The sequence below is a fragment of the Lutra lutra genome, chromosome 9 (genome assembly GCF_902655055.1).
Source record: "Lutra lutra chromosome 9, mLutLut1.2, whole genome shotgun sequence".
Taxonomy (NCBI): domain Eukaryota; kingdom Metazoa; phylum Chordata; class Mammalia; order Carnivora; family Mustelidae; genus Lutra; species Lutra lutra.
This window is the reverse complement of record NC_062286.1, coordinates 117,848,413-117,872,308: the sequence shown is the minus strand read 5'-3', so window position 1 is coordinate 117,872,308 and position 23,896 is coordinate 117,848,413. Positions and strand designations below refer to the sequence as shown.

Genomic DNA, 23,896 nt, shown 5'->3' with positions numbered 1-23,896 from the left:
GGGTAAGTCACTCAGTCTTCCTAAGCCTTGAAAATTTCCAATATCTGGAAAGGGGACTCAAAGAGTCACCATGTTAAAATTGGTAGAAACCAGAAAGTTCATTTATTCCACGTATCACTGTAAAGTGGATAAAGTACCAGTGCTATCAGTGGCTGTTTGAAAAGTTGTTAAAAAATAATAATGATTAAAATAATCAGCACTTACTGAGCATTTGCTGTGTGCTGCAGCCCTTAGCATTATGCTAAAACCATTCATAAGACTCTTATCTAATTGTACCTCTTGGCAGGGGGCAATTGAACTCTAGTCCTCCCCTATGAGTCCCATTCTAGTGGATTGTCCACAAAGATGGCTGCCAAGAAGTTCTCCTGTCTTTACATGAGCGTGCTGTTTCTCCCATCAGGAGGAGACTCTAGTTCTCTTCCCTTTGAATCTGGCTGGTCAGATTTATTATTTCTCTTGACTCTGTGGGTTGGCATTCTGGGCCCTTCTGTTTGTCTTACCTTGGATCTCTCCTGCAATTTCAGCGGTTGGCTCAGCTGGGGCTGTAGGGTGCATGGAGGCCTGTTATGTCTGGGTGTTTGGTTCTGGCTGTCAGCAAGGCTTCTCTCTCCATGGGGGCACTCATCCCCAAGGAGGGTAGCAAAGGCTCCTTCACATTATGGTCTCAGGTCCACGGTGGTGAGTGAAAGCTGCAAGGCCTCCTAAGGCCTAAGCTTCACAACTCCCACAGCATCAGTTCTGCCCCACTCTGTTGGTCGAAACAAGTCACAAGGTCAGCCCAGAATCAGAGTAGGAGGAGACCACACAAGGGCATAAATTCGGTAGGGGGCATGATTTGTTGAGGGTTATTTTGTAGCAATCCACTGTGCTATCCTTGCTTCACACCCCACCCTGTGTCCCTGAGGTGGCAGCCTTCTACCTGGCCTCCTTCTGCTTGCTGCTCCTGTCCTCTCTAATCTTGATTCTCCATTTACAGCCACTGTGATAACAAAAATCTCAAGTCCTCACCATGGCCTGCAAGGCCCTGCAAGATCAGGCTTGTCTCCTACTATTCTTACCCTCACTCCCTGGGCCCCATCCACACAGATATGCCTGAAACTGGCCCTGCTCATGGGCACCTCAAGACCTTTGCGCTTGCAGTTCCTTCTTTCTGGAATACTCTTCTCTTAGCATTTTGTGTGGTTAGCTCCTTCCCATGTTTGGGTCTCAGCTCAACTGTCACCTCCTTAGAGAGGTATTCCCTGGCCACATATAGATACAGATATAATCTGGTCATTTGTTATTCTTTTTTTTTTTTTTTTTAGATTTTATTTATTTATTTGACAGAGATCACAAGCAGGCAGAGAGGCAGGCAGAGAGAGAGGAGGAAGCAGGCTCCCTGCTGAGCAGAGAGCCCGATGCGGGGCTCGATTCCAGGACTCTGAGATCATGACCTGAGCTGAAGGCAGCGGCTTAACCCACTGAGCCACCCAGGCGCCCCATTTGTTATTCTTTATCTCCCATGAAGACCTGAACTGGATTTATGTTGTTACCATCTGTGTCCCTATTAAGTATGTCCTCAAAATATTTTTTGAATGTTTACATTATGAATGATCTCAAGCCTCTTTCAGCTGGGAAAGAGCCAACTGTAAGGAAGAACCCCCCCGCCCCCCGCAACACACACACCAAAATAACAATGACTTAACAAGTCAGAAGCTTACTTTCCTCTGTCTTACCTTGGTTTCCCCCAGAAGCCAACTCTGAGACAAGGATTCAAGCCAGAGTAGTTTATTTGGGAGATGAAGGGACACCAGAAGGAAATGGCATGCAGGAGCTGGCTTATCCAGCTTGCAAGAGCCAATAGTTAAGTTTTTAGGAATTTTGTGAACCAACCGTTGGCCATAGGGATTATTGAAAATTAACTTATGTACAACATATCAGATAAAGGGCTAGTATACAAAATCTATAAAGAGCTTAGCAAACTCAACACCCAAAGAACAAATAATCCAATCAAGAAATGGGCAGAAGACATGAACAGACATTTCTGCAAAGAAGACATCCAGATGGCCAACAGACACATGAGAAAATGCTCCACATCACTTGGCATCAGGGAAATACAAATCAAAACCACAATGAGATATCAACTCACACCAGTCAGAATGGCTAAAATTAACAAGTCAGGAAATGACAGATGCTGGCAAGGATGCAGAGAAAGGGGAACCTTCCTACACTGTTGGTGGGAATGCAAGCTGGAGCAACCACTTTGGAAAACAGCATGGGGGTTCCTCACAAAGTTGAAAATAGAGCTACCCTATGACCCAGCAATTGCACTACTGGGTATTTACCCTAAAGATACAAATGTAGTGACCCGAAGGGGCATGTGCACTCTAATGTTTATAATGTTTATAACAGCAAGTCCACAATAGCCAAACTATGGAAAGAACCTAGATGTCCATCAACAGATGTATAGATAAAGAAGATGTGATATATATATATATATATATATATATATATATATATATATATGTGCGCTCCCCACGTTTTCCTTCTGATTTTAAAAGAAATTAATTTCAGGGGCGCCTGTGTGGTTCAGTGGGTTAAAGCCTCTGCCTTCGGCTCAGGTCATGATTCCAGGGTCCTGGGATCAAGCCCCGCATTGGGCTCTCTGCTCAGCAGGGAGTCTGCTTCCTCCTCTCTCTCTGCCTGCCTCTCTGCCTACTTGTGATCTCTCTCTGCCAAAAAAATTTTTTAAAATTTTTTAAAAAAGAAGGAAAACATGAATTTGGGGGTCAAAGGGAAAGTTTTCATAGGTCCTATTGGTATATTCATCTTTCTATCAATTCAGTTATCAACTATATATTTAATATTTAAATAAGTATTTCTATTTATCATATCCATAGGCATTTAAATAAAATATTCATGTTTATATTTATATTTATAAATATAAAATATAATATATACTGTATGGAGGAAGGGTCCTATGAAGGCAAAAGTGCTTAAGGCCGGTGAAAGCCATAACAGAGTTCTGGTCAGTAGCTTGAAATTGGCAATGGTGGGAATATTTATACCCCCCCCTTAAATCAGCAAATGCTACAAATCAAGGCTTGAAATTTTGTTTTGCTAGCAAACATTTTCTGTAAAGGACCAGATAGTCAAAATGTTAGGCTTTGTAGACTGTGCGACTGTGTCATAATTCTCAACCCTTTTTTGCAGTACGAAAGCCACTACAGACAACAAATAACGGGCATCACTGTATTCCAATAAAACATGGTCTGCCCTAGTTTGCCAGTCCCTGGTCTAGACTTCACGTGCTAAAGAAAAAGGCAATTGCACAGATTAAGACTTACATGTCCTGTACCTGTATCTGTTACATTGTAATCAGCACAAAAATGTGAGGGTATATTGGAAGCTCTTGCTTGAGTTACAAAGAAGTTGCTCATGTCATTGACTAATGAGTGAAGTTCCCATGCACATCTTCATTATTTCATTTTCATTTTATTCATGAATATAAATGAAACTATCAACCCACAGTCATGTCAGAGCTATACTTGGAGAAGGTATGTTGTCAAGCAACTTACCTCTGTGAGTAACTGAAGCATATCCTATGGGGAAACTCTGGGAAACAACCCAAAACACACACCTCACAGTTACCGTACCAGGGGAGCAAGGGAGCAAGGGTATTTATACACCAACTCCCAGAAGTCATTAGTTGAGGATTTATCCCAGAGTGGATGAATTCCTCAGCACTTTGGCCTTCTGGGAACACTGGCAGCTGAGGCTTTCTGCAGCTTTAGGAAAAGAGCCCTCAGGCATACCATGATGCAGATAATGGCAGCTAAAAGTCTAGCCCAGTTCAAGGGATACTGACAGTGCATGCCACACCCTCTGAGGTGAAAGTCTGGAGGACCCTTCTAGTTGCTATGGTGGCTGTGCTTAAAATATTTTAAGAGATCTAAGCCCCATCCAGCTTTGCCATCCTTTGAGTTAATTCACGGTCCTCAAGGTTCAAAATGGTCGCCAGAGCTCCAGCCTTCACATGCACATTCTAGGCAGCAAGATAGAGGAAGAGATGAAAAATAAGGGGCAAAGAGTCCACATCAGTTGTCTTTTAAGAAAGAATACCAAAAGGTGCTATAGCACACTTCCACTTACAACCCATTGATCAGAACTTAATCACCTGGCCACACTTAGCTGCAAGAGGGAGTGGGAAGTGCAGCCTTCGTTCTGGGAAGTCATGTGCCTCCTGATAAAAATGTTGTTTCTCTGGAAGCAGGGGGGACATGGTTATGGTGACAACTAGCAGTCATTGCCAACTTCCAAAAGGGAAGAGATGCAAATGGAATGCAAATTGATATAGCATTATTCAGAATATATGGTGATGAGGACAGACACATGACAAAACTGAGGGCCCAGGTCAGGGAATAAGGAGGCAGTTTTATTTTAACTCACAAGAGAGAAATGAAACAATTACTTTCCCTGTGTTTAACCTCAAAGCCACATCTAGATACTAGATTAAAGCAAGTCATTGTCATCTTAGAATGGGACACCTTATCTATGCCTTCCTTTGACGCCTTCCAGAGGAGGAGTGCATGCAGCTTTCCCAAAGAATTGGTGGCACTCAAATTTATCTCCATGTTTTTGTTTGCTTTTTTATTGAACAGACTTTATTTTTCAGAGCAGTTTTAGGTTTACAGAAAAATGAGTAGAAAGCACAAAATTCCCATATACCCTCTCATCCAGCCCCCAGTTTCCTCTATTAATTTTTAAAAATATTTTATTTGTTTACTTGACAGGAAGAGAGAGAGAGAGAGGGAACACAAGCAGGGGAAGTGGGAGAGGGAGAAGCAGACTCCCCACTGGGCAGGATCCCAATGCAGGGCTCAATCCCAGGACCCTGGGACAATGACCTGAGCCGAAGGCAGATGCTTAATGACTGAGCCACCCAGATGTCCTCATTTTCTTAACAGTGTCTTTCTCAGGGCAGAGTTTTTAATTTTTTTTTTTAAGATTTTATTTATTTATTTGACAGTGAGAGATCACAAGTAGACGGAGAGGCAGGCAGAGGGAGAGAGAGAGGGAAACAGGCTTCCTGCTGAGCAGAGAGCCCGATGTGGGACTCGATCCCAGGACCCTGAGATCATGACCTGAGCCGAAGGCAGCGGCTTAACCCACTGAACCACCCAGGCGCCCAGAGTTTTTAATTTTAATGGAGTCTAATTTAGCAATATTTTCTTCCATGGACTGTGCTTTGGTGTTGTATTGGTCCTCATGTTTTACTGCGTCTTTGCTGTGACCAGAGGGATAAATCACAGTATAGGCAGTGTAAACCAAAAGAGCAGGACGATGGGAACTGACCCATGGTCTTGTCTGTGTAGCAACAGTTTCCCTCCTATGGATTACTGAAGAGCTATACCACAAATCGTGAGTGCAAATTCCTACCAAAGGAGCCTAAGCTCTGCTTTCAGATACCCAAAGATATATCCCAAATGAGAAAGCAGGATAGAAATTCAGTTACCCATTAGGTAAACTGAAACACTGCTATTTTCCACCGCTTATTCCCAGCTCCTCTGTGCTACTCTGGGGTGCAGAACAAGTTCAATATAGGGTCCCAGGGGACCCTGGCAGGTGCTGTGATGTAAATCTTCAGGAGATGCAATAATATAGAAAGATGTCATTGGTTCCCCCATCTCACTGTCCACCTCTTCCCACCATTTCCCTTACAATGAAAGCTAATGCTTTCGATTAAAACAACATGCAGGAAAGGCCCACTGCTTCCTTGTCTTCTCTGAATCCTTCCCACATCTCCCTCCCCTCCACTGAGAGCTTCTCATGCAGGCTACCAAATACCTCTCAGCAACCACATCTCCAGGCCCTGGTATTCCTACAATGGTGGATACCATCTTAACAACCATGATGGCTGCTTGGCCATGGGCAATGCCCAGCCTGTGGACAGCCCAGCAGCCCTCGGGGAGACCCAGACTAACCAGCTTGTGTATCAGTGTGGGTCATCAGGAAAGTCAGGGCCCCAATTTGAAAAGTCATTCTTTTTTTTTTAATTGTATTTTTTTAAAAGATTGTTTAAAAAAGATTTTATTTATTTATTTGACACACAGAGGGAGATCACAAGTAAGCAGAGAGGCAGGCAGAGGGGCGGAGGGGGGACACAGGCTCCTGGCTGAGCAGAGCGCCCAATGCTGGACTCCATCCCAGAACCCTGGGATCATGACCTGAGTCGAAGGCAGAGGCTTAACCCACTGAGTCACCCAGGCACCCGAAAAGTCATTCTTATCATCTTGTCAGATTCAGCTCTTTGCAGACAAAAAGCCATCCAGCATCCCAGTGCCAGTGTGATAGGCAGAATAAAGCCCTTTTCCCACACCCAAGATGTCACTGTCCTAATCCCTGGAACCTGTGAATATGGGGCTTTGCAGATGTGAATAAGGACCTTGAAATGGAAAAGTTAGTCTGGATTATCCAGGCGGGCCCAATGTACCAACAGGTGTCCCTACAAGAGGAAGAGGGAGGCAGGAGACAGAGTCAGAGAAGGAGCTGTCATGACAAGCAGTTTGAAGGGATGGGTATCAAAGAAGCAAGAGTCCGGGGACATGTCAGTCTCCAGAAGCTAGAAAAGGCAAGGAAATGAATTCTCCCCTAGAGGCTCCGAAAGGCACACAGGCTTGCTAAATCCATTTCAGACATCTGCCTCTGGAACTGTAAGATAATGAATTTGTGTTTTTAAGCCACCAAGTTTGTGGTCATTTGTTACAGAAGCCATAGGAAACTAATACAGCCAGTGACTAATTGGCGGGGGCGGGGGTGGGCAGTTAGAAACCTCGGAAGCCTTGGACCCCACTTCTCTTCATACTCCTGGTCTTTGGAAGGGTCCTTCCTCTTCTCTGATGTGTCATCCAGCAAAAAGGCAAATAGATGATAGTCACGAACTGGCAGGACAAGACAAGCCAATCTGTCAGTAAAGACTTTAGCCTTTGTGTCTTTTATTTAAATATTTATTCCATCATTTTTAAAGTTTCCCATCGCAACCACAGAGGTAACTGGAATCCAGCTGTCCCAGGCAATAGACATATCAACTTGGGGTCTCCTGAGGACGGCAGATTTGTAGACTGCTGGAGTCAAAAAGAGACTGTCCAGTTCAAACCACTTGACAGATGCGGAACTGTGGCTGGACCGAGGAGGGGCGGGCCGGTGTCTGTGGGGAACCGTGAGCAGGACCTGGCAGGCTGCGCTAGAGCCAACCCTTAGGCATCAGCTGGGTACCTAGCCCCGCCAGGATTCGCCCATCACGGCTGCTGTTGGTACTGGCTCTCGGTGGCCGTGTAGAAGTCGTCCAGCACGCTCTGGATATATTCGAAGGTGGGCCGCTCCTCAGGGCGGTTCTTCCAGCAGCGTGTCATGATGCTGTAGAGCTCCTCAGGGCAGTGCTCTGGTCGAGGCATGCGGTACCCGCGCTCCAGCGCCCGGATCACCTCTGGGTTTGTCATCCCTGAGAAGGAGCCATGGAATTAAGAAGGGAGGGATTGGGACAGGGAAACCCGGGGTGACAGACACAATGACCTCCCCCACAGCCATCACTTCCCACCTCCCTTAGAAGCTGAGCCCCTCCTACTGTGAAAGCCAGTCTCCCTAACAGCTACCAGGAAAGGTGTTCCTCCCTTGAAAGATACACCCTTCCTCTTTCGATGACATTGAGGAACAACGTGATCCTTGGAGGACCGCACAGGGAAGACAATCACAGAGAAGCTAACCACAGTCCTGAGTGCTGTTGAGCACGTGAACTAGCCAGTCACCAATGCCAGACTCCTCCTCATGGAGACTGATAACTTGCCTATAGTTTCCGCCACTCTTGGTTATTTTGTTCCTTACAGCCTAATGTGTCCTCTTGGATATAGGTTCCATAACCCATTGCCTGGCTCTTACTGGTGTATCCTCAAGACAAAACAGGTGGCCTGTCTCAGTGTCACTCTGTGAGTGGGACCATTTCCTTGTTCAATTGAAGTTTATCTGAGATATCCTGAAAAACAATCTTCTACACGCCTGTGATGCCCAATCTTATACTACGAGTCTAGAGCCCCAAACTCATAGACCCGAGTGCTTCCTCCAACATCTTTCCTTGGATGTTACACGTCGACCCGATTTTAACAGGACTAAACCAGAACTCTTGAATTTCTAGCCCCAGCCCATCACCTACCCAGCTGCAAAATTAAAACCAAGAGGATCAACCGTGATACTTCTCTCTCTCTCCTTCCTCATCAGCAAGTCACATTTTTTCCTTCTTTTGAAACATAGCTTCAACCCACCAACTTACCTCTGTCTCCACCACTTGCCCTCATCCCACTGCTGTGACTGCTACCTTCTCCTCAACTCCCAATCTACTCTCCATGCTGAACCGAAACATCACTTAAAGATGGAGATCAGATGATGCCACTTCCCTGCCCCAGGCCCTCCAATGGCTTCCATACACTTAGACTAATATCCACAGTCCACACTCTCTAACATGGCCACGGGCCCTCCCTGATCTGGCCCCTGCCAACCCCATCGTTCACCATCTGCTCTCATTCCTTGTCTCCAGCTACCAGGCTTCTCTTTCTTCAAACCCACCTCAGGGCCTAAGAGCTAGCGGTGTTTTCTAACTGGACTCTTTCCCCTAGTTCATCACTGAGCTGTCTTTCAACTCCGATAGGACCCACTCTGACAGGAGCTGGGGAACACCACAGGCAGCCCATGTCACTCCCTCTCACTTGTCCTGCTTCATTTTCTGCTCAGCAGTCCTCTCCAGCTGGGAGTGTGTGTGTCTGATGTGTGTGTGTCCCTCCACGCTAGAACATGCTGGTCTCACCGTATCCTCAGTGCCTAACACACAGGAGGGATTTGATCAATACCAATGAATGAACCAACTGTCTACATCTTTTTATTTCTAATCTTCACAACCACTTCTGCAAGGTAGATATCATTACCTGTATTTTTTTAAAGGTAAAGACACCAAGGTAGGAGAAGTGAAGTGAATTTCTCAAAGTGTAATTGTTGTTGGGGTGAGATTCAAATTCAGGATGGTTTATATACAAAGTCAGGGAATCTCTGTATCTGCCTTTCTCCTTCTCCCCAGTGTTCTGGCTACAGATAACCCAGGAGACATCCCAACCAGAAAGGAACAGAGAGTAACATTATTTATAGAGTATCAGGCAATCTGCATGTTGGGTATATCTTTGTAACTACATGGTCTACTCAGCGTAGGGTGCTGCCCATAGGCATGGGGATAAATTAATTCATTCAGCAAGTGGTTATTAATCACCCACCATGTGCCAAGCACACAGGTCGGCACATACACTAGTGAGGAGTACAGACATGATTTCTGGCTTCATGGAGCTCAGTGTCTGGTAGGGAAAATATTAAACGAATATACGGTTATCAATTGCAATGAATACTCTGAATGAGACCATATGGGATATTATGAATGAGAAGTGTTGGGCATGTATGATACTTTAGATGACAGGATGGTGGATACAGACTGAGATGAAGCTGGAGAAGGAGGCAGGCACCGGATCATGTGGGACCTGCAGGCTATAATTAGAAGTTTGAGATTTTGTCCCAACTACAATGAGAGACCATTAAAGAGTTAGAGGTGGAAAAGGGACAAGATCTGTTTCACAATTCTAGAAAGATCCCTCTGGCCTCAGTGGAGAATGGTCTATGGGGGAGAGGGACAAATGCAGGGAGACTGTGTAGGAGGCCACCGTGCCATCAAGGTAGAATATGATGTTGGCCTGGATATAGGTGGAGGCAGAGGAGTTAGACATGAGCATGTGTTTTGGAGACAAGTGGCCAAAACCTTGGGACTGCTTGGATGTAGGAAGAGATGAGAGAAAAGGGAGGGCCAAGGAAGCCTCCAGATTTTCAGCTTAAGAAACTGGATGGATGGAGGTACCTTTGACTGAGATGGGGCAGGTGAGGGGAGGTTGGGGGCAAGGACCAAGAACCGTCTGAATGGACACACTAACGAGAGAAGACACCCGGACTGGGCCATGGAAGCAGCCACAAGCTATGTCCCCTTCACTACCTGGGTAAGGGATCCGGCCATAGGTGACGATCTCCATCAGCAGAATACCAAAGGACCAGACATCTGACTTGATGGTGAAAGAGCCAAAGTTGATGGCTTCAGGAGCTGTCCACTTGATGGGGAACTTGGCCCCTGTGGGGTTGGACAGAGCAGTCAGGGAGAGTCTGGGAGCAGTCATGGCTGGGTGTATGCCAGGGTGGGGAGCAGGACAGGGGCATGGCTGCTGACACCTGTCCCTCTGTCTGGCCTCCACGGTAGCAAGGGCCATCAATCCTAAGGGCAGTTGTCTAGAGGGGAGAGGAGAGGGCAGAGGGCTCTGGGGTGTGCCAGGGGAGCTGACACTCTGGGCCACCTCATTGATTCAGCTCATACCCCAGGAAACTACAGCTCCTGAAGAGGAGAGTCCTCAAGGACTGGTATAAATGGAGTCATACAATATGCAGTCTTTGTCACTTAACACAATGTTCTGGAAGTTTATCCACGGTTAGCATCCATCAGTCCGTCCCTTCTTTATTGTGGCCAAATAATGTGCTTTTGTTGCTTCCACTTTTTGGCTGTCACGAATTGTGTTGCTCTTCATACACAAGTTTGCCTGTTTCTGAATTTTATATAAATGGTGGCATCTACGTTTTGGGGGGGGGGGTCTGATTTCTTTCATTTCAATATTACGTCTGTGAGAATGAACCATTTTGTTGCATGGAGCATTGGTTTGTAATTTTTCATTGCTGCATAATATTATAATACATAAATGTACCACAATTTATATATCCATTCCACTATTCATGGATAGTTGGATTCTTCCTAGTTTTTGTCTATTATGCATAAAATTGCTCTCACCCTTAATTTCAACATGCACTTGGCTAGCTCACACTAAAATTGATCTGAGTCACTGGGTATGAGAGTCTATGGGTCAGAATACTCTATCTGGAAGGACTCCAGCAAGCTTACTAACATCAAGCTAATACAGAGACACATCTCAGCTCTCAGTGCTCATAACCCATCCAAGAGGGCCCCATGGATACTTTGGCAGTGCTCCCTACCTTCCCGAGCTGTGTACTCATTGTCCTCGATGACACGTGCCAGGCCAAAGTCGGCGATCTTACACACCAGGGATGCAGAGACCAGGATATTGGCAGCTCGGAGATCTCGGTGAATGTAATTCCTCTGCTCGATGAAGGCCATGCCTTCTGCAATCTCCACCCAAAACAGAGACATCCTCATCCTCACATCTGGCCCAGCCCAAAATAGGTCCCAGCCAAAAACATAAGAGGAGTGAAAATGCATGTGCTTCCCCTTTCTTGTGGAAGGGTCCTGAGCTCAGTTTGGAATTTCTCTATCTCCCCATCTAGGCTGGGGAGATATGTCAGGACCTGGGTCTCTTTGGGGGCTTTTCTTGGATTCCAAGACTTCCAGAGACTACTTTGAGGAAAGAGCATTATTTCCCCAGGACCTATATACACATAACAGAATACTATGAGATCCTCTCATCCCCAACCTTCTTTCTGGGGGACAACCTAAGCTAATGTCATATTCTGCTGTATCTCTTGTACCTTCTTCATCTTTAAGCCTGGGTAGGGAAAATTCATGTATTCATTCAACAAATATCTACTGAGTGTCTCATGGGTGCCAGGCATATTATTTGAACAGCTGGTGAGCCAGGCAAGGCCCCTGTGGGTAGTAGTAAGTGTCATAAAGGATAAAGCAGGATAGCAGGACATGAGTGTAGAGAGCTGTTTTGGATTGAGTAGTCAGGGAAGCCTGCCTTGAGGAGGTCAAATTTTAGCAGAGATCTCAGTGGTGATAATAAGTATGTCAAATAAGAGCATTTCTGGCAGAGAGCGAGAACATCATGTGCAAAGGCCCGGAGGTAGGAATGAATTTGGGTGTTCATGGAACAGGTACGGAAGTTGTCATGGTGCGGGGGCGGGGGCAGGATGGTGGGAGTTGAGGTTGAGAGGGAGGCTGCTGACTGTGAAGAACCTTCTAGGTTTGGAGAACAGGTTGGATTGTATTCTGAGCATGATGGGAAAGTGGTAGAAGTCCTCGAGCAGGAGTGTGACATGATCTGATGTATATTTTAATGCTATCATGGCTGCTGAACGAATAAAAGACTATAGAGAATTCTCATTCACAACGGGTCCCTAAAATCCCGATTTTTCCTTAAGGATCTTTCTCAAGGGCGTGTGCATTAACCCTCATAAAGAAGCTTATAATTAACACCCAGACACCCAGAAAACAGCACTTGTGGCTTACAAACTGGCCTTTGAGCTCCTCGAGGCAGGTGTTACTATAATCTCTGTTTTATAGAGTTGGAGGACACTTTTTCCAGATCACCCCACCAGGAAAATTCTCAATGTCAGACTCATACCAGTCTGCAGATTTCCAGTCCCTGTGCCCCATGTTGCCTCTAATTACTGCAGAACTCCCGTGCTTGGAGGACTGCAGCTGGGTGCAATCTGGTGAGATTTTGGGGGTGGAGTGGGGGAGCCTGCCAAGACAGACCAAACCAAGACACAAGCTTGCTCAAGGTCAGAGACAAGAGGGTGGCGCACTTGCAGAAAGTGGCCAGCAGGGGGCACCCGATGGCTACCGGAACCGAGGTGTGAGGCTTCAGACTTTCTAGCAAAAATTTGAGACTGATTTTGCTTGGAGTTACAAGCCTGCGGTGAGATGAGACAAGGTCTTGCAGGAGGCAGAGGTGGAGGGGAGCGGGATTAATGAGGAGTCCTCAGACAACAGAACAGTTAACAAGAGCTATTATGCTAATGACAGGCATTGTAGCTCATTCATTTGTTACAAGATGATATTTGAGCTTAAATAGCATTTGCTCTGTGCTTGGGGTGGTACGGCTGCTATCAGCCATATGGCAAGAAAGCTGAATTCTAGAGAAATAAGTAACTGGTCCAAGTGGAGAGCAGGAATGGACCTCCAGCATCCCTGCTCAGGGTCTGTGCACTGATGCATCACTCTACCTGGGTTTTGGCCTTGGATTTGGCACTAATGCTGCTAGGTACATTTTTTCAGTACTCACAGGCAGACATGTAACTTATTGATTTTCACATGCACTCGGTGGAGCAGATGGGATTAACCCAATTTAGGAGACTAGAGGATACTGCCTAAGGAACTCTGGGCTTAATCTGATGTTGGACCAACTCAGCCTGAGCCCCACAGCTCTGGGACCTCCAGCAAGCTACTTCCCTCTTCTGTGCTTTACTTTTCTTCTCTGTAGAATGAGGACAACAACAGAACCTGCTTCTGGGGGGTTATGTTAGGATGAATCCTCTCAGCCTACACAAGGGTGTGAACAGGGTCTGGCTCGTAGGTATTCACTTCAATCGGGGCTATTCATGCTCCCTGGTGAGGAAGGTGGCATATTCAGAGAGGTTAAGCAACTGGCTCAAAGCAACACAGGCAGAGCTGGGATCAAAACCAAAACTCTATGTGACTACTAAGCCCAGAGGCTTACACAGTGTTGCTTCTCAAGGGTTGAAGGAATAACAGAGAGGTTCGCTGGGTTCAGGGTTGGTCTAAGAAGGAGGGGGTGATGAAGTGGTGATATTTCATGACCACCAAGAAGGCTGCCATTATGTTGGGCATTAAAATTTGGATTTGAAAAACAACAACAATTTGGGTTTCCTTCTGAGAGTATCAGGGAGCCACAAAATCAGAGCTGGAAGGGCCTAATTTGGGCTCCTCCAACAGAATCCTAGTAATTCCTTGGGTTTGCTGGTCGGGGTTGGGGCGGACAAAGCAAAGGGCACCCTCTTCAATCTGAGCAACTCTGTTTTGATCTATTTTAAAATACTCAGCAACTGCACAAGGGTTCACTCGACCAACAAAGTTAGGGCTTTAAAAAAGACTTTTGGGGGTGCCTGGGTGGCTCAGTGGGTTAAAGCCTCTGCCTTTGGCTCGGGTCATGATTCCAGGGTCCTGGAATTGAGCCCCGCATCGGGCTCTCTGCTCAGTGGGAGCCTGCTTCCCCATCTCTCTCTCTGCCTGCCTCTCTGCCTACTTGTGATCTCTGTCTGTCAAATAAATAAATAAAATCTTAAAAAAAAAAAAAAGACTTTTGAACTTAGAAAGCATAGACGTGGTTTAATTCCCTCATTTGACAGATGAAGACACCGAGGCATGTCGCAGGTCTGAGGCCCATATAGCCAGTGCTCAGGTGAGGCATGTTCTATACCATCTGCCTTTCTAGGACTGGAAGTGAAGACCTGATCCCAGGTTGCCTCCTTCCTCTCCCTGGGCCCTCTACTCCTGGACATACAAAGGTCAGGATCTTCTTTCCCTCCCTTGGTTTCTGTTTTCCCATCTGTGAAGCAGGGAGAATGGCATTTGTTCAGGCTGACTCTCCCCCAGTAAGATTTCTGCCAGTTTGATGGTTATAAGTTAGTTATAGGCCAGACTATTATTTCCCTAGGGACAGGGCCCATTAAAGTGAAAATACCAGGCCTTGATTTCCATATGCCTCTGGCATTCCAGGCTCCAAAATTTAAAGCCTTTTTTTTTTTTTTTTTTTTTAATAATCTCTGGGCATTCCTCCCTCTCCTGAGATTTGCATACTCAAATGAGTTCTGCCTTAGGGATCTCCAGAAGGCACAGCCTTGGGTCCTAGGCAGGTTTCCCTTAACACTTTCCAGGCTGCAAACCATACCCCTCTCATCTTTGCCAGTCCCAGGTACTAGCTTACGAGGCCCTGCTCTTTTGCTTTTCCCCATGGGCTTTGGCACAGCTTGTTTCTTCCATCTAGAATACCCTCCTCTCTCCAGTTCAGCTGCCTAACTTCCTCTCATCCTTCAGGGTTCAGCCCAGAAGCCACTTCCTCTGGGAAGCCTTCTTGCGTTGCTCCTGAACCAGGCTAAATGCTCCAGTATGTCCTCGCACAGCATCCCTTCCTCCCCTGTTTTCCCACAGAGAGGAGAGAATGAGAGAGACAGAAGTGAAAAACACTCAAGCTGGGGGTAAGAAGAGCTGTAGAGAGTGAAGGGAAGATGAGAGAGATAAAGTTCATCTGTAGTCAACTGCTTCTCCAGGCCTAACTTTCCTGTTCTGTAAAATGGGATGACCTATCTGTGGCCAGCCTGTTACACCGGTGGCCCTCCGTGGACTGTGCCTCCTGGGACTCATGCCCTTGTGCAGCCCCCTCCTACCCTGAGCCTTGGCTGGGTCGTGGGCCATACTTTGGCCAGTGAAAGTTAGCAGGAATGATGGGAGCAGAGGATTCACAAGGGCTTGCACATTAGGGCTCGACCCTTTGGAACACTCCCTCTTGGAACCTAGCCACCATGCTGTAAAGAAGCTCTGGCTGGACTACTGAGTGATGAGGAGACACGGGAGAGTGGCCCCAGAGGATGGGCCCCCATGACAAACATTCTAGAACATTCTAGCCCCAGGCAAGTTCTCAGCAGAATCCATCCACATGACTGACCTCAGTCTCACCACAGGGAGCAGAAGAGCCACCCAGCCAATCCCAGTCAACGAGCAGCATCACAAGAAATAATAAGCTGTGGTTTCGAGCCAATAAGCTTTGGAGGAGTCTGTTACATAAGAATAGATAATAAAGGGGCGCCTGGGGATCTCAGTCCATTAAGCAACTGCCTTCAGCTCAGGTCTGGTCCTGAGGTCCAAGTTCAAGTCCCTGGTGGCTGGCTCCATGCTCAGTGGGGAGTTTGTTTCTCCCTCGCCCTCTGCCCCTCTCCTGTGCCCTGTGTTCTCTCTCTCTCTCAAATAAATAAATAAAATCATAAAAAAAAAAAGATAAGAAAAATCCTGCTCTCTAACGTTGATGTGAGGACCAAACGAGTTAGTACCGGCAAGACACATACAGAAAGTATACAGTTGACTCTTGAACAACACGAGGGTCAGGACCCCTGCACAGCCAGAACCCCACATACAACTTCTGTCTCCCCCCAAACTGAACTACTAATAACCTACTGCTGACCGGAAGCCTCACCAGTAACGTAAACAATGGATTAATACCGTTGTTATATTATGTGCATTATACCCTGTACTCTTACAATAGAGTCAGCTAGAGTTAAGAAATTGCTATTTACTATTTACTACTATTTACACTATGATAGCATGTGTCCAATAAACACGTTAAAGAGATCACGGAATTTCTGTCCCCCTGCCCTGGGCCGCCAAGGCCCCCTTAGACTCTCACCTGGGCTGAGAAGTCAATGAGCTTGGGCAATGTCTGCTTGCTCCCTTCTGTACTTTTCAGGAAGTCCAGCAGGCTTCCTGTGGGGGGAGGGGAAGCAATACATGCCAGTCAGTTCTCACACTTCTTTGGTGCACGGTTAAAACTGCTCATAGTCATGGATTTAAATAAAAATATTTATTTACCACTCCTGGTGTTTATGAACTAGAGTTTGAGTGTTTTAAAAAATGATTTGTGATTACTAGATGGGGGCAATCACAGTTTCTTCGACTGAGGGAGTTTTCTGAGCCCCGATGACCAGAGAGGGCTGTGCTTTCCCCGCGCTGGCATAATTGTGTATTTAGAAAATGAAAAGCATTTTGAGACTTTAAAATCACACCCAATGACGTTGCCTGAGATGTTTCTGTTTATCGAAAAATGGGCAAGGATTGAAGATGGTGGTGAAGTGGTGGCCAAAAAAACAAAAAACAAACAAACAAAAAAACCCTGGGAAATCTTGGATCATGGGCAGGCGGGGTGGGGGCAGCCTGGAGGGAAGGCTTCGCCAGCTCTCTTTCCCAGAGCATTGGTCCGGACGGAGAAGACTGCGGGTGAGGCAGGGAGCTGCCCCCAGCCTCAAAGGCTTATTGTGAACCCATAAGCCTCTTCTACCATCACCCAGAGGGGTGTGCTGGCCCCACTCCCCTCTCCTGTAGCCCCGTGAGCTCCCCTTCACCTGGCATCCCCTCGAATGGTTTCAGCCCATTAAGGAGGAGGGCTGGGCCGTTGCCTGTCAAGGCCCAAGTAGTCAATTTCAAACAGTAATTGTCAGAAGAGCTCCTGGCCAGACTGGGGCATCTGGAGGGTAGGGTCACATTTGAGTCTGCAGTTGACCAGTGTGAGCCACCGCCTGCATCCCCAGTGCCCCGAGCGCAGCACCTTTGGCCATGAACTCCGTGATGATGTAGATGGGTTCCTCTGTGACCACCGCGTGCAGCTTCACTAGCTTGTCGTGCTGCAGGGTCTTCATCAGGTTGGCCTCTGCCAGGAAGGACTCCACCGACATGCTCCCTGGCTTCATCGTCTTCACGGCCACCTTGGTGTGCTTGTTGTAGGTGGCTGGAGCAGGGGAGGGAACAGGAAAGATGGTCAGAACCCACTGCTCCTTCCCGCATGGCCCTGGGAGGCCCCACAGCAGGTCTGTTTTCCTCCAGAAGGCCTTCCCTGCTCATCTCAGCCCTCAGAGAGGGAAAGGGAGGCACAGGCTTTGGCCTCAGAAAGATGTGGGTTAGAAGGCTGGTTCACTACTTCCTAGCTGCGTGCCCTTGGGCAAGTCACTTAACCTCTCTGAACTGTGGTTTCCTCATCTGCAAGGTGGAAATGATCAGCATTGCCTTTCAAGGGCTGTGGTAGGGATTCAAGAATAACCTCAAAACCTCACTCAGACTGTTACTTGCATATGCTTGCGTGTGTGTGCACACACACACACACGCACACACCATCTTTGCTTAAAATGCTTTAATTGTAACACTGCTCTCAATTAAATGACCTATCTCATCATGGTCCACAAAGCCCTGCAGGATTTGGCCTCACCAAACTCTGCCCCCCTCCTTTTGTACACCAATCAGCCTGCATATCAATCAGTCTCCTCCTCCCACCCCAGAGACTAAAGCCACCCCATCCCTGCCTCCTCTTGTTGATCATGTAAATCTCATAATTACTTGTGTTTCCATTTTTTGCCTTGGCTGCCAGGAAGCTCAAATCTAGATTTGCAGTCTTCCTGTAGTGAGAGTCTAAGGCCTTCATATATAAAATTTTTATATATTTATCACTTATCACTTATCACCTTATCACTCAGCCACATTCTCTTATTCAATGCCTGGCACACAGCAGGGTCTCAGTAAATGGAGTTGAAATGTGTGGGTTTTAAGCTTATTTTTTTTTCTTGCTGAATTGTTTGCATCTCTGTAAGTTGTCTTCACTCCCACATGGAGCATGGTGGAGTGCACCGGGCACTGGGCCAGGCATTGCATCTACCCCGCATTCTGCAAAGCAGGCATCGCTGTTCTTATTAGGGGCAGGATTACAGGGATGGTGCATGCCTTTTCAGCACCCCACAATGCTCTAGCATGGTGCTGGGCACATGATGGGGGCTCAGAGCAGCTTGCTTATCAGTTGCCAACACTGAACATACCTGAAAAATCTCAAACTACATTTTCCCACTTAGTTTCCATCCTCCTAAGAGGACTTTGATGATCTCAACCCCAAACTAGGGGAGCGTTCCAGCTCCATACTGGGGAGGAGGAGTAGATTCCTCACCTGGAACTCCTCCTTCCCAGAAGGGAGATTTGGACCCCAACAAGGCTGACCTCAAAAGCAAATCAGTGTTTGCATAGCAAGACAATGTGGTTGTATCAGTTGAATTGCTCTTTTATGATTCTTATTCAAATATCCACACCCAGGCAGGGTGGCATCCCCACTTTGCCTCTGACTCTTCCTGGAAGCAATGACCTCCTTCATTCCGCCCTCCCTCCACCCTCTGGCCCTGGGTCCTTACCCATCCAGACTTCCCCAAACTGCCCGGCTCCGAGTTTCTTCTCCAGCTTGAGGGATTCCCGGGGGATCTCCCAGGCATCTTTCTCCCATGGCTTCTGGGGCTTGGAGGACACGCAGGGCACTGTCAGCTTCTGGCAGAGTCCATCACTCCCCTCTGGAACATAGCCCCTGGTCAGTCGAAGGCAGCTAGCCTGAGGCTTCCCCTGGAAGGCCTCCCTGCCTGGTCCACTGCCTGTGGCCAGGGTTCCAGTGGGTTACCACCAGCGGGGACACAAGCACCCGGCATGATGAGATGTATCTCGACCCTACTGCTCAACAGCAGGCCTAAGACTTCTGGAGACTCCAAGCAGCTATGTGTCTGGGGAAGGTCAGGAAGAGCTCAGCAGGCCTCAGAGGCTACAGCGCACCCCTCCCTAGGATTCCGGGGAGATGGGTCCACCCTGGTTGGGATGCGGCCCTGGGGAGGACTCACTCTTGTAGTGGGCCACCAGCTCCTGCAGGGTATTGAAGGTGCTCCGTGGGGAGATGTAGAAGCCCCCACTGTCCAGGGTCCGGATCTTGTAATGCTTCACCGTGTCCCTGTGCTGGGGGTCGTAGTCTCGCACAGAGAGAGAATAGCTTCCTGCAAGGGCCAGCGAAAAACCCGTCAGGAGCGGGACCTCAGGGCCCTGCCACCTCATGTTAGTGATGTGGGAAACAGAGGCAGAAGAAAAATTATTAAATTTCCTTACTCACTGGCAAGCCCTTGAAAAAGGCAGAGTGACATTCCTCTAGGGACTCAATTACCTCCACCTGGAGGCTTTGCTAAGGGCAAAGGGCAATTCTAGCCTGACTGACCCTTACCCCCAACCAGGATCCTGTAGTCTACTTTAACAATTGCTTTCGAAACTTCATCTCTAAACCCTCCAAGAGAGTGTTGACAATCATTCCCAAGCATATGGTCCACTGATATACATCTAAAGGGTCTCAGACAAAAGTTTTATTATTGGTAATGACTAATCTTTTCCCAACAATAGCTAGCCCTTCAAGGTCCTGGAAACCTTGCTTCCAAAATTCCTTAGAGATTTGCGCCATCCCAGACCCCCTCCCAACTTGCAAGCATGTAACGGACCACTCCTCACAACCCCGGACAGCAGCTCTTTCTGCCCAGGGATCCTGTCCCCGTGCTTTAATAAACCACCATTCTGCACCAAAGATGTCTGAAGAATTCTTTCTTGGTCGTCGGCTCCAGACCTCACCCCACCGAACCTCACTTATATTCTAAGACTTCATCATTAGCACCCTGACACCCGCTCCCGGCACCCCTATAAGGCCACCGCCCCCACTGGGTGGGCACTGGGGCTGCGGAGTACAGGGGAAGAGTGGGCTGTGGGGTCCGGCCATCTGGGTGCTCGTCCAGCCTCCTCCATGTCCAGCTGTAAGACCCTGAACAAGTGATGCTGTCACCGCTCTGTGCCTCAGCCTCCTCATCTGTAAAATGAGGTTGGTCCTCATACCTCCGAACCTCATCGCATTGCCTGATGATTAAAAGAAGTAATGCTGGAAAACACTCAAGATGTGAACCCTCAGCATATGTCGGCTCTCATCAGCATCTTCATTATCTCGATCTATCATCTACTGTCTGTCACAATAGCCAAGACATCACATCACACTGGTAAAGAGGTGACTCAGAAGCCAACAAAGAAAAAGATCCACAACAACAACACAATGCAGTCTGATTCTTGAAATGTAAACGTCAAAATATAAATGTCAACATTGGATGTCGTGGCAGGCTGAACATCTGCTCCCCCGCCCCGAAGATGTCTGTGTCCTAATAGCTGGCACCTGACTTTGTTAGCTCACGTGTTTAAAGGGACTTGGGGGGTGTGATCCCATGAAGGATCTGGACATGGGCAGATTATTGTGGCCAGGTGGCCCCGATGGAATCACAGGGTCCTTATAAGAGGAAGGTCAAAGTCAATCGTAGGATAGGTGAAGACAGAAACACAAGGTTGGACGGATGTGAAAAAGGGGCTATGAGCCAAGGAATACTGGTGGATTCTAGAAGCTGACAAAGGCAAGGAATCAGATTATTTCCTGAAGCCTCCAGAAGAAACCAGCCCTTCAGACACCTTGACTTGAGCCTGGTGAGACTGACTTCAGACATCTGACCTCCAGAACTGTAGGATAACAAATTTACCTCGTCTAAGCTATGAAGTTTGTGGTCACTTGTGACAGGAGCATTAGGAACCTAATGCATGTGACATCACACAGACCGGAAACACGCAAGTCTTTCAGTCCCTGACCATGCTTCTGCGTTTGCAAGCTGGGCATCCTTGGGCATGCTGTTAGCCTCTCTGTCTCTTGGTCTGCTCTACGTGCACCGGAGCACTATGACATAGGATTTTGAGGAGGCTTGAATTGTTGCACAAAAAAACCAGGTGACCAGATATCCCAGCCACTGTTCTAAGAATTTCATCCAAATCAACTGCGAGTGAATATGAATAATCATCCCCAAATGGATTGGAATTATATGAATATAAGGCATTATGTTATTCATTATAGTGAATGAATAACCCCGTGAGGTCGGGGTTCTAGATCGCCATCATTTTACAGGCAAGCAGACTGAGGTCCAGGCAGGTGAACTAACTCACTTGCAGGCATGCAGCTGGGAAGTGGCGGAGTCTGGAGTCAAACCCGGGTGGCTGGCTCCGGGCCCCACTCTTTGTCACTCTGCCCAGCCAAGGTGAGGCTGGCTTGACTGGTACTAGATGGGGGTAGGGTAGAATCCAAGAAGCAGCAGGATAGGGTTCAGGGGACTCACGGGGTCAGTTTTATTAAGCTGGTTAAATTGGCCCCTAGGGTCCTCCAGTGGGGGGAGGGGCCTGTGCAAGGGACCAGGCTCACCTTCCCGCCCTGCAGGACTGGGGTGGTTTCTTGATTCTCCTGCCTCTATCTGCAGGATGGTCCAGCTCAATCAATCCCCCAGCTGTCCTGGGAGCAGCTGGATAGGAGAAGCCAGGAACTGTATACCTTTATCTTTTTTGGTCCTATTTCCCTTGCCCTGAGGCTTGAAGGGGGGTTGTTGGGTGGGAGGAAATAAAGTGTAAACACGCACTGGCCTGAAACAGTGATGGTGAGTGGCGTTATCCTGCCACATTCGGGCTTGACCAATTTGGACATCTAGGGGGAGAGCAAAAGGCCAGGCAGATGTCTTTGATGGATGTCCCCAAAACTGTTTGCTCAGGGTCCTGTGAGGTTACACTTTATATAATTTGCTTGCTGAGTCTGCACCAAGCAGCTTTGAGACTAAACATATTAGTAAAGGTGTGCTCCACATGTGAAGCTGGAAATCACGAGCCTCCTTACTGACATCCATTCCTTTGGAAAAATTAGCCTCAACGGATGCCAGTTTGTTTTTGGGTACTGTTCTTCCTTCCTGGGTGACCGCCCAGCAGAAAGCCCCCCTCACAGCACAGGAATTTCAGGAAGTTGTTCACCAACATCACAACTTCCAAAAAACAGCACAAATGCCAGTTTAAGCAGAGTCTCAGAGGAGGCTGGTGTGGGGTTCTTCTTACTGCCTGGTCTACTCCTTCCTTATGGAAGGAGTGGGGTATCAGGCTTGTGGACAAGATATATTATGATGGGTATTTTAAGTAATACAAGTTAGTGAAGGTCAAGCTTCAACAGAATATTGTTTTTTGGGGTCCACAACCACTTGGGGACCCAACCAGAAACTACAGGGGCTGAGAAGACCTAAACAAGGCTTGAGCAAAGGGCAGGAGAAAACTTGGCAGTCTGGTGGGCTGAGTGAGTCATTCAGCCCCCCTGGAGCATTGCAGTGATGCAGTCATGCCTGGGGTACCCCTGAAGGGTGGGGTAGGGTGGGGAGGGCTGGCGTCACCTTTGGTGGTCTCGCTGTCCCGGATCATGAAGGAGCCCAGTACATTGCCGGGGGCCAGGAGCTGGCGCTCTGCATCCTTCCGGCTGATGTCCTTGAAGAACCACCTGGTGGAAAGGGGCAGAAGCATTGTGTGAACTCGGGATAGGGGGTCCTGTCCTGCTCACACCGGGCACCAAGAGACCGAGCACCTGGCTTCCTGTAGCATCGATTTCCCCCACAAGATTCTTTTGGGGGAAACATAACCATTCTTTTGATATAAAAACAGACATTTTACCAGGAGTGAATCCAGTTTGCTGAGATGGAAACTTACAGTTTGGAGGCTTTCTTTAAGAAAAATAATACCAAAAGAAAGATTTCCCCCCAAAAATGTAAAAAAAAAAAAAAAACCACCCAACTTTTTTTAAAGATAAAGAATACAGCATTATTAATACAAAATGCCCATTGGTCATTCCAATGCCACCCAAGATGAAGGATATGGTGAGGGATAGAAAAACTGACTGGTAAGATACAGAAGTCTTAACCAACTGTGGTTAAAATCTTGCTTTTGCCAATTTCACAAGCACACATGAGTGTCCTCCCAGGGTCTCAGAGGGTTCATATGAGTGGGGGCCCGAGATTTGTAAACTTTACAATGTATCCTCTTCTGTGTGTGCAAAGTCTAATATAAAGTCGACATGAATTTTTAAGCTAAAATGTGAGATTTCAATAATTTTATACTTGGACCTTTTCATTTTTCTCCCTGGCTGGTTGGGATATTGAGTAAAAAAGCCCAAGACACAGCAGCAGCGAAATCCATTCCTACCCTCAGCAGGGTGAGGAGTGGTTCGTGTGCTGTAATGGAAAATGTCCAAGACCCAAGATCAGCTGGCCTTGCACCCGCCACAAATCTGCTGTGTGACTTTGAGCAAGTCACTCTCCCCCTCTGGGCCTCTGTTTCCTCTGTATCAACTGGGGGAGAAAAGACAGCTAACATTCATCAAGTTCTTGTTATCCACCCAACAATTATATGGAATCAGGGCCCTTATTATCCCCATTTTATAGAAGAGAAAACTGAGGAATGGAGAGAGCAAGTTACTTGACTGGTGTCATACAGCTGGGAAGTGGTAGAGGCAGGATTCAAGTCCAGGCCATTTAACTCTGGAACCCATGCTCTTTGTCACCATGGGACACCGCCCACCTGCCTTTTCTGCTTTCATCTGTGAACTGATCCGTGCCATGGTGAAATAGTTGAGCAATGTAACAGGGTACACAGTGAGAGCTG

General features: G+C 47.4%; 1 protein-coding gene across 5 annotated transcripts in view; it reads right to left on the bottom strand.

Annotated features, from left to right (window-relative positions):
• Positions 1-5,174: 5,174 nt before the first annotated feature.
• Positions 5,175-23,896, bottom strand: part of HCK (HCK proto-oncogene, Src family tyrosine kinase) — a 40,504-nt gene continuing 21,782 nt past the window's right edge. For 4 of the 5 annotated variants that reach the window (XM_047745770.1, XM_047745771.1, XM_047745767.1 and 1 more), the window contains 8 exons: positions 22,636-22,739; positions 19,222-19,371; positions 18,751-18,903; positions 17,133-17,312; positions 16,218-16,294; positions 11,092-11,245; positions 10,052-10,183; positions 5,175-7,480 (listed from right to left, as the gene is read on the bottom strand). In XM_047745770.1, the coding sequence (XP_047601726.1) occupies positions 7,278-7,480; positions 10,052-10,183; positions 11,092-11,245; positions 16,218-16,294; positions 17,133-17,312; positions 18,751-18,903; positions 19,222-19,371; positions 22,636-22,739 (1,153 nt within the window). In that variant the 3' untranslated portion in view covers positions 5,175-7,277. The remainder of the gene's footprint in view (positions 7,481-10,051; positions 10,184-11,091; positions 11,246-16,217; positions 16,295-17,132; positions 17,313-18,750; positions 18,904-19,221; positions 19,372-22,635; positions 22,740-23,896) is intronic. The other variant, XM_047745769.1, reaches the window with a different exon arrangement.